The 13,809-nt window shown below is 38.7% G+C and overlaps 1 protein-coding gene across 2 annotated transcripts in view; it reads left to right on the forward strand.

Moving 5' to 3' along the window:
* Abhd17b (abhydrolase domain containing 17B) overlaps window positions 1-13,278 on the forward strand; it is a 32,372-nt gene extending 19,094 nt beyond the window's left edge. Inside the window, exons 2-5 of one of the 2 annotated variants that reach the window (XM_011247228.3) lie at window positions 4,636-4,728; window positions 5,993-6,462; window positions 8,508-8,687; window positions 11,738-13,278. In XM_011247228.3, coding sequence (XP_011245530.1) covers window positions 5,996-6,462; window positions 8,508-8,687; window positions 11,738-11,957 — 867 coding nt within the window. In that variant the 5' untranslated portion in view covers window positions 4,636-4,728; window positions 5,993-5,995 and the 3' untranslated portion in view covers window positions 11,958-13,278. The remainder of the gene's footprint in view (window positions 1-4,635; window positions 4,729-5,992; window positions 6,463-8,507; window positions 8,688-11,737) is intronic. The other variant, NM_146096.3, reaches the window with a different exon arrangement.
* The last annotated feature ends 531 nt before the right edge of the window (window positions 13,279-13,809 follow it).

A 13,809-nucleotide genomic window follows, 5' to 3' on the forward strand; every position in this document is an offset into this window, starting at 1 on the left:
TATGTTAGACATTGCTTCTTAGTTCTCATGCCAACTTTGCAAGATCAGTACATTTCTGTTATATACATTATCCAAGGCTTATATATCTACATTTGTCCTCTGGTAGTTGAAAGTGAATATAAAATGTCAGAGAAAAAAGAAATTCAGTACATAGCAAACATTGTGCAATTAATATTCAGTACTTTCTGTCTCTTAAACAGCTTTGTTTTGTGAGATAGCCATTTCTCTGACTTCACTCTCTGACATTACAGCATCAGGCAGGAAATTTTTGTTGTTGTTGTTTTTAAGACAGGATATACTGATCAACTTATATAGTTCAACCTAGTCTTAAAATTGAAATCCTCTTGCCTTGGCCTCCTGACAGCTGGAATTACAGGTATATTTCACTACATGGCTACTATAATAGTTAACAGAGGGGAAAACAACAAGACATAGGGGAATCTGAAAATAATGTAATTATTTTATATAAGAAACTGATTTTTCTTTACTATAGGAAGAATACTCATTAATTTGTTGTATTAATTTATTATAATCTTAATACAAAAATGTAATGAGAAAGATAATTTAATGAGAGGCAAGGATACGTTAAGTCCATCCTCAATCTTGTATATAAGTACAATTTTTGTTTGTTTTTGTTTTTTAAGATAGGGTTTCTCTTTGTAGCAGCCCTGACTCTCCTAGAATTAGCTCTGTAGTCCAGGCTGACCAGGCTGGCCTCAAACTTCTAGAGATCGGCTTGCCTCTGCCTCCCCAGTGCTGGGATTAAAGGTATGTGCTACCACCTAACTTTAGCAGTGTGTAAATAATTTACATTTTACCTAAACAACCATTTCAGAATAGAACATTAGTTTTCTAGCATTTACTCCATTAAAACTCTCTGGAAACAAGGGAAGGAAAGAAACAATATTTTCTGCAAAGGCATGTGAATTTCTGAGTTCGAGGCCAGTCTGGTCTACAGAGTGAGTTCCAGGACAGCCAGGGCCACACAGAGAAACCCTGTCTCGAAAAAAAACCAAAACAAACAAACAAACAAAAAAACGAAAACAACAACAACAAAAAATTTATTTCATTTTATGTGTATGAGTGTCTTGTCTGCATGTATGACTGTGCACCACATGAGTGCTTGGTTTCAGATCCACTGGCACTGATATTACAGGCAGTTGTGTTGTCGTCGTGAGTGCTGGGGTTGAACCCTGCTTCCCTGGGATTGAGAGAACATTTTGTGCTCTCAGCCTCAGAGCCATCTCTTCAGCACCCAGACTTTTAATTTATGAGGAATACATTTTAATTTTTTTTTTATGGAAAAAGTTATCCTTGAAAAGATTGCTATCCATTAGATATTGTAGTGTATGCTCGTAATCCTCGTATTTGCCAAGTGGCAACCAACCTGGACTACCAAGCAACACTGTACCTGAGAGGGAAAGAAAAGCCATCACTCTTAAAACCAGGCGCTTGTTTGGTAGTAATCTATGTCAGAGCCTTGGTAAATCGAGAAAATATAATGAGCTCATAAGTATCAGTAATAGAGATTTAAGAACTATAGTAGAGTTGCTACATAGTTTTCAGAAGGGAAAAACTTACTCTAGAATGAATACGTAGACTCCAGGATTTTAGTTGCTCACGGTTGGTTTCTAGGCTCACTGCTATTCATTAGCATTCTACGCGTCTCATTGGTTTCATTAAACCATCAATTCATCTAAATAATACAAATCTCTGGGGTGCTCATACTTATACCTCCAAATTGATGATAGTATTTTTAATTCCTGGTCCATGGGGTGAATTCAGGGCCTTATACACACTAAGCAAGCACTCTGTTACTGTGCTGCGACTCCAGCCCTTGCTCTGTTTCTGGTACAGTTTGGGAAACAGACATTTATGGCGCACGCCTCTAATCCCAGCACTCGGGAGGCAGAGGCAGGCGGATTTCTGAGTTCGAGGCCAGCCTGGTCTACAAAGTGAGTTCCAGGTCAGCTAGAGCTATATAGAGAAACCCTGTCTTGGAAAAAAAAGAAAAAAAAGAAAAAAGGAAAGGAAAGGAAAGGAAAGGAAAGGAAAGGAAAGGAAAGGAAAGGAAAAAAAAAAAAAACTGAACCGGATTGTTCCAGAGCTAGTGCCGGTGCCGTGCGGTGCCGTGCCGGCATGTTCTCACCAAGCTACTCTCCCCAGCTAGCCCCCACTATGCCCGATCACTGCACTCCCAGCCCTTGTTCGCTTGTCCCTGGAGCCGCTAGTTCTTCCTCAGCCAGAAACCCGTGTAGTCAGCGATCCCACATTCCAGTAACTAAATGGAACCGCCAACCTCGTGGTTGCATATCACAATACCCAATAACCAGGTAAAATCAAGATCCTTAAAGCTTAACTAACCAATCCAATCAGATTTATGTATCAATAATATCACAATTTGCAAGAAGCCAGTACAATAATTTCAGAACCAATTGATAATGATAAAGCTTTACCCCAACTATTCTATACTCACAACTACTTGTGGCTGGTAAACGCCATGTGGGTTCACATCTACCGCCATCTTAGATGCTTCCTGTCTCTGCAACTCTTAGCTCCGCCTCCCTTTTCCCTGTCCAATCACAGGCCTCCTCTGCACTAATATAATTGGACAGGGAAAATCCTGATACATGTGTCCAAAGACTTCCTAAGATATATATACATTTGAAGACTACCTTCCTTTTGAAAAAGTCATAGCTCAGAAACGTCAGGAAAGAAAAGCAAAAGAGCTGTGAAGTGTAAACACAGTTTACTTGTTTTGTCATCATGGGATCATGTGTGTGTGTGTGTGTGTGTGTGTGTGTGTGTGTGTGTGTGTGTGTGCGCGCGCGCGCGCTTACATGTAAGTTCCAGGATAAGCACAGTCATTTGGAAAGCAACTGGGAAGTGAGAAGCTCTGTTCCCTACCTTTGGCACCTCTGTTCTCTGCACCTCATTACCTACCTCATCCTCACAACCTAAAGTTGTAACTCATTAGTTGTTAAATGTACACGTCCTTGTAGGCTGGTGAAATAATCAGTACAGCGATTGTTCTACAAGTATGAAAACCTGAGTTCGATTGCTAGCGCCTTTATAAACCCAAGGCGTTGGCGTCCAGCATTGTAAAAGTGAAGACAGATCTCTGGACCTTGATGGCCAACGTAAGGCACTATGAGAAACTCTGGCTCAGTCAGTGAGCATGGGAGATCTTTTTTAATCCTGGTGTCTTTCTCAATTTCTTTTTAAACTATTTTTAAGTTTTCATTATAGAAATGTTTCATATCCATGGTTTAGTCCACAGGTTTGGAGTTTTTATTGGGGTGGGGGCTGTCCCTGGTTGGTTTTAGACAATGGAAATGTTTCTCAGATTTTTGGGGGGCGTGGGGGGGGGTGTTATTAGTATGTTGAAAGGCTGTTGGGTTTGGATTTTGGTGGTTGTTTGTTTGTTTTCTTTTTTAATGCGTTAATTTTGTATTCTGCTACTTTGCTGAAAATGTTTTATCAGCGCTAAGAGTTTACTTGTAGAGTCTTTAGGGTCTCATATATAGAAAGAGTCATGTCATCTGCAGATACACGTTGGCTTCTTCCTTTCCTATTTATATCCTTTTTATTTGCTTCTCGTATCTTGTTTTTCATTTTAGTGGAAATGCTTTGTCTTTCCCCATGTAATATAATATGGGTTGTAGGTGCTTCATATAAATATTCTTATGGTTTTGTGATATATGTTTCTTTTAAGTTTCTTCAGGACTTTTAACACGAGCAGATTGGATTTTGTCAAAAGTCTTTTCTGCATCTATTGATATAGCAATGGAATTTCAATTCTTGAGTCTACTCATGTAATATAAAATTTATTGATTTGTATATATTGAACCATTGCTGCATCTCCAGAATAAAATTTCTCAAACTTGACATGGTCTCTTCTTTTGTTGTTGTTGTTGTTTTTTTAATCCAATTTCCAAGCATTTTTGCTGAGGATTTTCTGTTTTACAGAATGGCTTGAGAAGCATTGGGCATTAGTTAATTACATTGAAGGTCTGATACAGTTCACCAGTAAATCCATCTTGGCCAGGACTCTTTTTTTTTTTTTTTAAGGGTTTTAATTGCTATTTAAACCCTACTGCTTATTATAGATCTGTTCCAGCTAGGTTTAACTTTGTAAGGTCATATTTATCTAGGAATGCATTCTTTTAATATTTCCAATTTAGTGGAAGTTTAGTTTTCAAGGAACAATCTAATGTTTTTCTGAATTTCTTTGGTATCTGTTGTAATGGCTCCCTCTTTCATCTCTACTTTTATTAATTTGGGTTCTTTCTCAGTCCTTTGGCTAAGATTTTGTCAGTCTTGTTAGTCTTTTGAAAGAATAATATTTTTTTGTTATGGATTCCTTATTCTTGAAAACTTCACATATTTCATACAATAAACTATGATTTTATATATCCCATTTTCCTCTTCCAACAATCCCTCTCTTCATGTTCCTACATACATACGTCCTTCCTTCCTCCCTCCCTTCCTTCCTTCCTCTCTTTTTCTCTTTTCTGATAACCCACTAAGTCTTTCCAGTACTGCTGTGTGCATATGTCTGGCACCATCCACTGGGTCATAGGAAACCTGTCAATAACTATATCCTGAATTAAGATTACATTCTTCTTCCTTCAGCAACTATCCACAGCTGATAGCTCCTCACTATGGGCAGAGGCTGGACCTGGAGATCTTTGCTGACTGAATCTTGTACAAGTCTTCACAGCTGCTGTGAGTTCATGATTGTTACAGCCATATCTTTTCCAGAAGACTAAATTTCTCAGGATTTATCTCAGTCCTCCATCACTTAAATTTTGTCTGCTTCTGAGCTCCCAGTTTATTTGATCTTCTTTCTCAGTCTGAGATCCCAGCCCATAAAATGGTACTCTTCACATTTAGGGCGGGTTTTCCTGCCTCTGGGTAACCTAGCCTCAGTTGATTCTACAAGCATTTGGTGGTGATGAGAGCCCCTTCTAAAAATCAGCTATGACTCTCCACTAGTTTTGTTCTCTATTTTAGTAGTATATCCGTAGTCAGTTTTTCTTCTTTTTTTCTCTGTGCTCCCTTGAGTTGAGGACTGAAAAATATTGAAGATTGATCATAGCTGCTTTAGATATACAAACAATTTTAGTGGCTCTCTGACTTGGTAGGCATTTCCTTCCATGACTTAAGTGGGTCAGTGCCCTTCTGAAGCCATATGTCCCAGTGGATGCCCAGTGTTCTTCTATTATAACTCTTGTTCCACTTTGTCTTCATATTGGTGGTGTTCCAAAAGATTCCCCCATTGCTTGTTTCATACCACTACACTATTAACTTTATTTGTCATTGTGATTTGAATTCTCAGTGAGAACTGAGTTTTACGTGAGCCATGAACTATAAACAGAAATAATAGGTTTGTAATATGAAAGGATTATTATCATTTGGTTGAACTGCTTCAGGGGCTCAAAACCTTGTTTCTGTGTGAATGTGACAATGATTAGTGTCTTACCGTGGCTCACTTGTGCAAATTTCTTTTCTCAAACTGATGTGTAAGGTGTTTTTGAGTATCAGGAGATTAATATGAAAATACACACACACACACACACACACACACACACAACACCACATTGCTAACCAGTAGTTGTCTCCAAATGCTCTTGTTTATTTACCTTTCCTTAGGATTCTGAGTTTCCATCAAGTTACACAAAAATTACCAACAAACCTAAACACACATTCTATCTTGATTGTGGATAGCCTTAAATGGTTTTATTAAATAGGATGATCACTGCTTTGGGGAATATACAATACTTGAGTCTGTTTCCAGAAATCTTTGCTTCACTCCAGGATTTAAAGTGTTTCCAGAGCAATGTCATTAAACCTATTTGGGAGGGTTCTTGAAATTATAGTTAATAGTCCTTGACTACCAATAATACTTACATATGTCTTTGTTATTGTAGGAGAGTGCAATGTCCACATTAAGCTATTAAAATATTTGATGTCTCTTCTTCTTTTTCAGAAGATGAATAATCTGTCATTTAGTGAGCTATGTTGCCTCTTCTGCTGTCCACCTTGCCCAGGGAAAATTGCTTCAAAACTAGCATTCTTGCCACCTGATCCAACTTACACACTGATGTGTGATGAAAGTGGAAGCCGCTGGACCTTACACCTGTCAGAGCGAGCAGACTGGCAGTACTCGTCCCGAGAAAAAGATGCTATTGAGTGTTTCATGACAAGAACCAGTAAAGGCAACAGAATTGCTTGTATGTTTGTGCGTTGTTCACCAAATGCTAAGTATACCTTACTCTTCTCACATGGAAATGCTGTTGATCTTGGTCAGATGAGCAGTTTTTATATAGGTCTGGGTTCCCGCATTAATTGTAACATATTCTCCTATGACTACTCCGGATATGGTGCTAGTTCTGGAAAGCCAACAGAGAAGAACCTGTATGCAGATGTGGAAGCTGCCTGGCTGGCTCTTCGGACAAGGTAATGGTTTTTACCCTTATGCTGCATAAGTTATACTGTGGAACAGCGAAACAGAAAGCATTTTTAACACGGATGCTTTGAAATGCAGTGTGAAGATATTTGCATAATTGTATTACATTAAGATAGTAAAATTTTATATAATAGCCAAAGTAGTCTTGACAAACAGCTCGCATTGTGTGTGTAAATGCCTGTGTGGGCGTGTGTTTCAGGATCTTTTTTATTTAAATCTAGGAATATTTAAAGTTTCTCTCTCAAGCTTTCTTATTAGGATATAATACACACATCCTTATTCTGTGATTTCACTATTTGTTTGCTCTGGCATTGATAATGTAAGAAGCCTTTTGTTTGACTTTTATTAAATAAGACATGTTGGCATTTTACTTTACATCTTAGTCTACTAAAATTTGGAAAGATCATCTTAATTTTCTTTGAAGTAATATGACAAAATTAATGAAGATGTGTCTCACTTATGTCATTCTTTAACGAGGACAGATTGTATTTGGGAAGTAGAAACCCATTAACTTTTCTGGGTGCAAGTTTTATAGATTCCTGAGTGGTGTTCTTCATAATTCAGATTAGTATACAATAAATAGTAGATACCTTAATATAAATGGTTTCTCATTACATATTGATAACCTGCCTTTTCCACAGTGTTTAAACTGAAGCTGTAGGCTGTAAAGAACCCACTTTTCCTGGTCAGTGCCAATGCTGAGGATGTCAGGGAGACCCTTCATTTCATGACTTTGTGCAGCTACCTTGGGGGATGAGTGCTGGATTAAAGGCATGAGCTACCACAGCCCAGCAGTATAACCACTTTTATAAGATGTCTTTTAAAATATTTCCGTTCCAATAAAGTTATGTCCTCATAGCAAAATTCTGTGTGGAGGGAACTCTGAAATCAGTTGCAGTAATATGAAAGCATTAATTTGAAAAGTAAGAAAAAGTAAATGTAAGTGGTAAATTATTAACAGAGTGATAAAATTAACTTTTGGGGCTGGGCATGGGGGTGAATGCTTTTGGGAGGCAGAGACAGATGGATCTCTATGAGTTCAAGGCCAGCCTGGCCTATAGAGTGAGGTCCAGGACAACAGGGAGAAACCTGTCTTCAAAAAAATAAATTACTGTACAGGGAAGGAAGGAAATTGTGTTTGGTTCTCAATTTTTTATATAAAAATTTATATTAAAATTTTTACATTTATATAACAGTCATCTTTAAGGACGTTATCACCATTTAACAGAATAATCACCACTTATTAGAATCTCCCATTCAAATCTAATACAACTGTCAGATATTATAATATTTTTAAATTGAGCAGCTGAATAGTCCGTGCATTTAAGGCCAGCCTGGGCTACATAGTGAACTGAAGCTGAAGCTGGGATGTACTGCATAATAAAACAGTCTCAAGAGAAGAGGGCAGGCAATATGCTTGGCATGGTGGGACACACCTTTGATCCTAGCACTTTGGAAGTAAACTCGGGCAGAGTTCCAAGTTCGAGACTGCCTTAGTCTAAAGAGCAAGTTCCAGTACAGTCTGGACTACACATAGAAACCTTGTCTCAAAATAAAATAAAGGAGGTAAATGTTAATAATCATACAATAATTTAGTTATTAAGGTACAAGTTGGGTGTTGTAACTCACAGCTGCAATACTCATAACACTAAAGGATGTTTTGGTTGTTGATGCTTCATGACAGTTTCTCTGTGTAGCCCTGGCTGTCCTGGAACTCACTCTGTAGGCCAGGCTGGCCTCGAACTCAGAGATCTGCCTGCCTCTGCCTCCCAAGTGTTAGGATCAAAGGCGTATACCACCACTGCCTAGTTTCATAAAATTGAAGTTTTAAGACTTTGGCAATTACTTTTCTAAAAGATTAGAAGTGAGCATGAAATAATTGAGTAGAGAGCTTATTGTAACATTAGAAATTATGATGGCTAAGTAATTTTAGTTTTTAAATATAAATTGCCATCTTATGAGATATTTTGTACCAAATCTTTAAAACAATGGACTATTTACTTCCAACTGTTTTTTGAACTTGTGAATTTCTCAGATACGGCATTCGTCCTGAAAATGTGATTATATATGGCCAGAGCATAGGGACAGTGCCATCTGTGGACCTGGCTGCTCGCTATGAGAGTGCTGCTGTTATTCTTCATTCTCCTCTCACCTCAGGAATGCGAGTTGCTTTCCCTGATACTAAGAAGACCTACTGTTTTGATGCATTCCCAAAGTAAGTTCAATATTCAGAATCATTGCGCACCAAGGTGTCCCGGAGCTTCTGCTTCATGTAACGGATGACGTCAGAATGTGGCAGAGACTGTCCGCGTGTGACTGAGAAAAAGACTGAAGTGTTTGAGCATGAGATGAGGGCGTTTTCCTAACTAAGCAGTGTACTAGTCCTTACACAAAAGAACAGACCTGTGAATGTAAATTAACAGATCAAAGCAGCAGGTTGGATGTGGGAGGTTCTACAAAGAACAACTTGAGGAAGGCCGCAGACTTGCTGTAGGTGCCAAAACAATATGAAGTTTAGTGAGAGGCACAGCATGAGAGAAGTGGGCGAAGGTGAGTAATGGTACCTGCCAGTTGTATGTGCCAAGAAAGTCAACTCTTGAATGGCTGGAATAAGGTTAGCTGTCATACATCGTATGGATGTATTTGAAAGGAGAAGGGCTGTTTCTTGCTTTCCATGGTGAAGAGTGGTTGCCACCTGACATCTTCCTAGTTGGAAAAAGTTAGTGGCCTATTTTTCTCAAGGACAAAGAGAAGGCAAGAAGGAAAAGCTGGCGGTTTCATTTGGTCTTCTTTCCTCTGTTGGCAGAAATACAAAGATAGTTTTGTGAATGGCAGGCCAGAAGCCAAGGTGTCATTTGCTTCTTTAACAGGAAAGCAAACGTTATTCAGAAACAGTATTTATTCTGCATTAGGCTAGAGGTGACTTAGCTGGGAACGTGAAGACCTGAGCTCAATCCTTAAGACCCATTTTGTTTTAAAGTAGGCATAATGATACTTGTAAATACCTGGCTGGTGAGGGGTCAGAGAAACAGGTAGTTCTCGGGAGCTCCCTGGCCACTGAACCTAGTTTGTTTAACTGAATTACAGAGAGTTGGTGAGGTGGTGCTCTGCCAACTTATTCTCTGAACTTTTTTCATGTTTGACATACTTAGATATTTCTCAGGAATAAGCTAGTTGAAAAAGAAAATACACTATTTGTCTTAGTCAGGGTTTCTATTCCTACACAAACATGACCAAGAAGCAAGTTGGGGAGGAAAGGGTTTATTCGGCTTACACTTCCATATGGCTGTTCATCACCAAAGGAAGTCAGGACTGGAACTCAAGCAGGTCAGGAAGCAGGAGCTGATGCAGAGGCCATGGAGGAATGTTCTTTACTGGCTTGCTTCCCCTGGCTTGCTCAGCCTGCTCTCTTATAGAACCAAGACTACCAACCCAGAGACGGTCCCACCCACAAGGGGCCTTTCCCCTTGATCACTAATTGAGGAAATGCCTTACAGTTGGATCTCATGGAGGCATCTCCTCAACTGAAGCTCCTTTCTCTGTGATAACTCCAGCTGTGCCACGTTGACACAGAACTAGCCAGTACAGTATTTTCACCTTGAATTCCTCTAAGTAAACATTTCTGCGTTATTTATTTATTAGGATATAGAGCCTTGAGAGTGCCAAGATTGTTCATCAGTTTCACTACGTAACTTATTCCTTTATAAGATTCCATCTTATTTGTAATTAAAGTGTGTTCTCTGTCCAGAGGGGGGAAATGCAGAAAGCATGTTTGTAAGATTTCTTTGCATAGTTTCTTGTTGCGGGAAATCAAAAAGAACCAACAAGTTCCCGTGCTCCATCCAGCTACTCTCTGCCAGCCAACTCCCCAGCAGGGCCAGAGCTCCTGAGTTCCCTTCCCTGCCACACCAGCCCCACGTAACCACCGTCCACCCTGCGGTCAGCCTCCACAACACCCAGCAACCCTGTAGAAACAAAACTCTAGATGCTTATAATTAACAAGTCAGATAAATTCTCAATTCATACAATACCCACACAATAATTTCAAAGCCAATTGATAATGATACAAGCTGCCCACCTAGATCAGACAAGTTATATCCCTATATTATATTCGTAACTACCTGTGGCTATTAAAGCCACACTAGTTCAGGATCTTCTTCCAGCCGCCTCCATCTTGGCTTCCTCCTCTCCTGCGATGCTCTGTGTCTCTGCAACTCTTAGCTCCACCTCCCTTTCCCTGCCCAATCACAGGCCTTCTGCTGCACTAATATTTTAATGTAATTGGACAGGGAAAATCCTGTCAGTTTCTTTTTCCAAGTTGCCTTTCTAAAAGTCTGTTTTGATCTCTATCTTACATTTGAAGTGTTCTCTTCAATATCTGATCACTCAGTATCTGAATATTCTTATGTTAAGAGTAGAGAACCAAAGAGCCACTTGGATACACTATGCAAATAAAACTCAAACTCTGCCTTGGATGATGAAGCCTGCCATTAGAGCATTTTCAGAACCCAAACAGACCTCACTGAGCCAGCCTGTTGTGTGCTGTGTGACTGTAGTACCTTTCACGTAAACTGGAGTCCTACATCTACAGACCTAGAGTTGAAGAAAGTTACTCAGCTTTTCCAGGAAGTCTGAGAAAGAAGGACCTTACTGTGTTGTAAACAGAGTTTGAAGGATTCCATCATGTTTCAGCCCCCACCTTCATCTCCGTGGCAATGTCTTGGCCAGAGCTAGGGTATTCCATTGTAGCCTGGAGGCTGCTTCACTTTACCTTCTAGTTGATTGGCATTGTGTTTTTACCTGTCTTACTAATATAATAGCTATTTCATAGACTCATCCGATTTGTAGCTTCAAACTATTTTTTATGTTTTCCTCTCTGTTTTTAACCTTAAACCAGAACAAACCCAAAGGATTTTGCTTGAGTTTTAATAACTGATAGAATAAAATAAGTGCAGTAGGGAATGAAGTTAGCCCAGGCAGGCATGGTCCTTGGGTTAAGAAGCCTAGGGGAAATTCAGCATCGAGGCAGCGCTTCCATGTAAGGGTGGCAGTGTCCAAGCAGAGCAACTGTGCAGAGGTAACTTCCTGCAGCACCGTAGAGGTCATGGAAAGGATGGACGGCCTTTGGATCTTACTGAAGTTGACTTCCATCCCTAAAGCTGAGTTACTGTACAGTTCTAATGTTTGAATTTTCTGTTCTAACACAGGAAACTTCCTTTTTTCTACAGTTCATTGAGCTTTTTTCCTTTCTCTTATTCTCTCTAGCATTGACAAAATCTCTAAGATAACCTCTCCAGTATTAATAATTCACGGGACTGAAGATGAAGTCATTGACTTTTCCCATGGCCTCGCATTGTTTGAGCGCTGCCAAAGACCTGTGGAGCCCCTGTGGGTTGAAGGGGCAGGACACAATGACGTGGAGCTTTATGGACAATACCTTGAGAGGTTAAAACAGTTCGTGTCACAGGAACTGGTAAATTTGTAAACTACTCTGTAAATTTGCAGACTGGGTTTTCTTTTCTTGCTGAACTGCACTCCTTGGTAAATAACATAAAACCTGAAGGTTTTGTTTACAAATCATGTAAGTTGCCTTCATAACTGTACAGGTAATGATTTGTTAACAGACTTAATGAAGGTTTTAATTACCATAACTTGAAACTGGAAATAGCAGTATCATGCAGTCAGGCTGTGTAATTTATATTTTTTCTGTGAATTTTTTTTAAACATCAAGATGAGTACTGTATGAAATTTTAATTCTATAAAATCAAATGCTGTAAAAGTATTGTCAAATGCTTTTGCATATCAAAAGCAAATTTATAAATATTTTTAAACATCTCAATGTACTAAATATCCTGGTATACAAATGTAATATTCTTTCAAAAAGCTGTATATCTAAAGCAATTCAAGTACTCAGAATAAACTGTAAAAAACAAAACGGTTTGAAAACATCCAAATTGAGTTGATATATACTCCACTGTACAGGGATAGAGGCTTAAATGGTTATTTTATTGTTAAAAAAAATGCATTGACTTTTCTGTATTCTCCAATTATAGTACATTTATCCTTTAAAAAAATGAAGTCTTAATTTTTATGCCATCTGTTAACTTAGCAGCTCTTCATCCTGTCACTGAGAAGTCCTGATGGCGCTGGATTTTAACTAGTTCTGACTTATGTTTGGTACTGTGAGACAACTACTTAACATTTTCATTCAGTTATTTAAAGGACAGTTAGGGCTTCAAGAATGATTTTGTATGCAATGTTGTTTTAAATTTGACTAATTATTAGAACTGTAGTAGTCTTCCTTATATGAATACTTGAAACTCCGTTAGTTGATCTTCAAGACCACAGAGAGACTGGCTGTTTGGTTCCTTTCCACCTCTGCTGTTTTTAAGAGTAGGGCCTGTTCTTTTGGAGTAGTATCTGAGAATGTCATGGGTTCCCTCCTGAATGCAGGGGATAAGAAAACATGCCATACATTTTATATTAACCAGTATAGTAAAAAAAATAAAATAAATAAATAAAGCTCACACACAAAAACTAAGTTGCCTTTCCTTGAATGAATCCTGCCTGAAAAATGAAAGAAAAATAAAAAATAAACTAATGGTATATAGTCTTAATTTGTAATGAATGAGAATCAAAATAATACACACTGTGGATATGTTTTTAAGGCCTTATGTAATTTTAATTGTTCTGCTTGTTCTGTGGTTATGTCTAAGATTATAGTACACGATCTTCAAAGTATATCAAATATTGTGAATCCTTTGGTTCAGCTATGTCAAATTCACAGTAAAACAACAAATGTACCACTCGGCTGTGCTTGTGTGCCTTCTTCTGAACTCCTCACCCCCACAGAAAGAGGAAAAGTCACAACACCTTCCTGAAGTTTTCTGTATCTTTAAAATTTTGTTTTAACATTCTAAGTATACATTTAAGAAGGTTGCTTTGATATTTCCACATATGTGAATGGCTGTAGCCTTCTGTTTTCCACCACCTTCCAGGTCTCTTAACAGTAAGAATCCTGCATTGGTTTGGTTTGGTTTGGTTTGGTTTGGTTTGTTGGGTGATTGGCTGGTTTGATTTTTTTGAGACAGGGTCTCACTATGTAGGCCTGGCTATCCTGAAACTTGCTATTTGGAACAGGCTGACCTTGAATTCACAGAGGTGTGCCTGGCTCTGCCTCCCGAGTGCTGGGGTCGAAGGTGTACACCACCACACTCGTCTTCAGTATTCTACTTATAGATCAACTGTTTTAGATTCTGTGTGGAAAAGAAAACATCATGCTTATCATTCTATACCTGGCTTATTTACTTAACATAATCATCTTTAATTTCATTCAT

The sequence above is a fragment of the Mus musculus genome, chromosome 19 (assembly GCF_000001635.26).
Source record: "Mus musculus strain C57BL/6J chromosome 19, GRCm38.p6 C57BL/6J".
Taxonomy (NCBI): domain Eukaryota; kingdom Metazoa; phylum Chordata; class Mammalia; order Rodentia; family Muridae; genus Mus; species Mus musculus.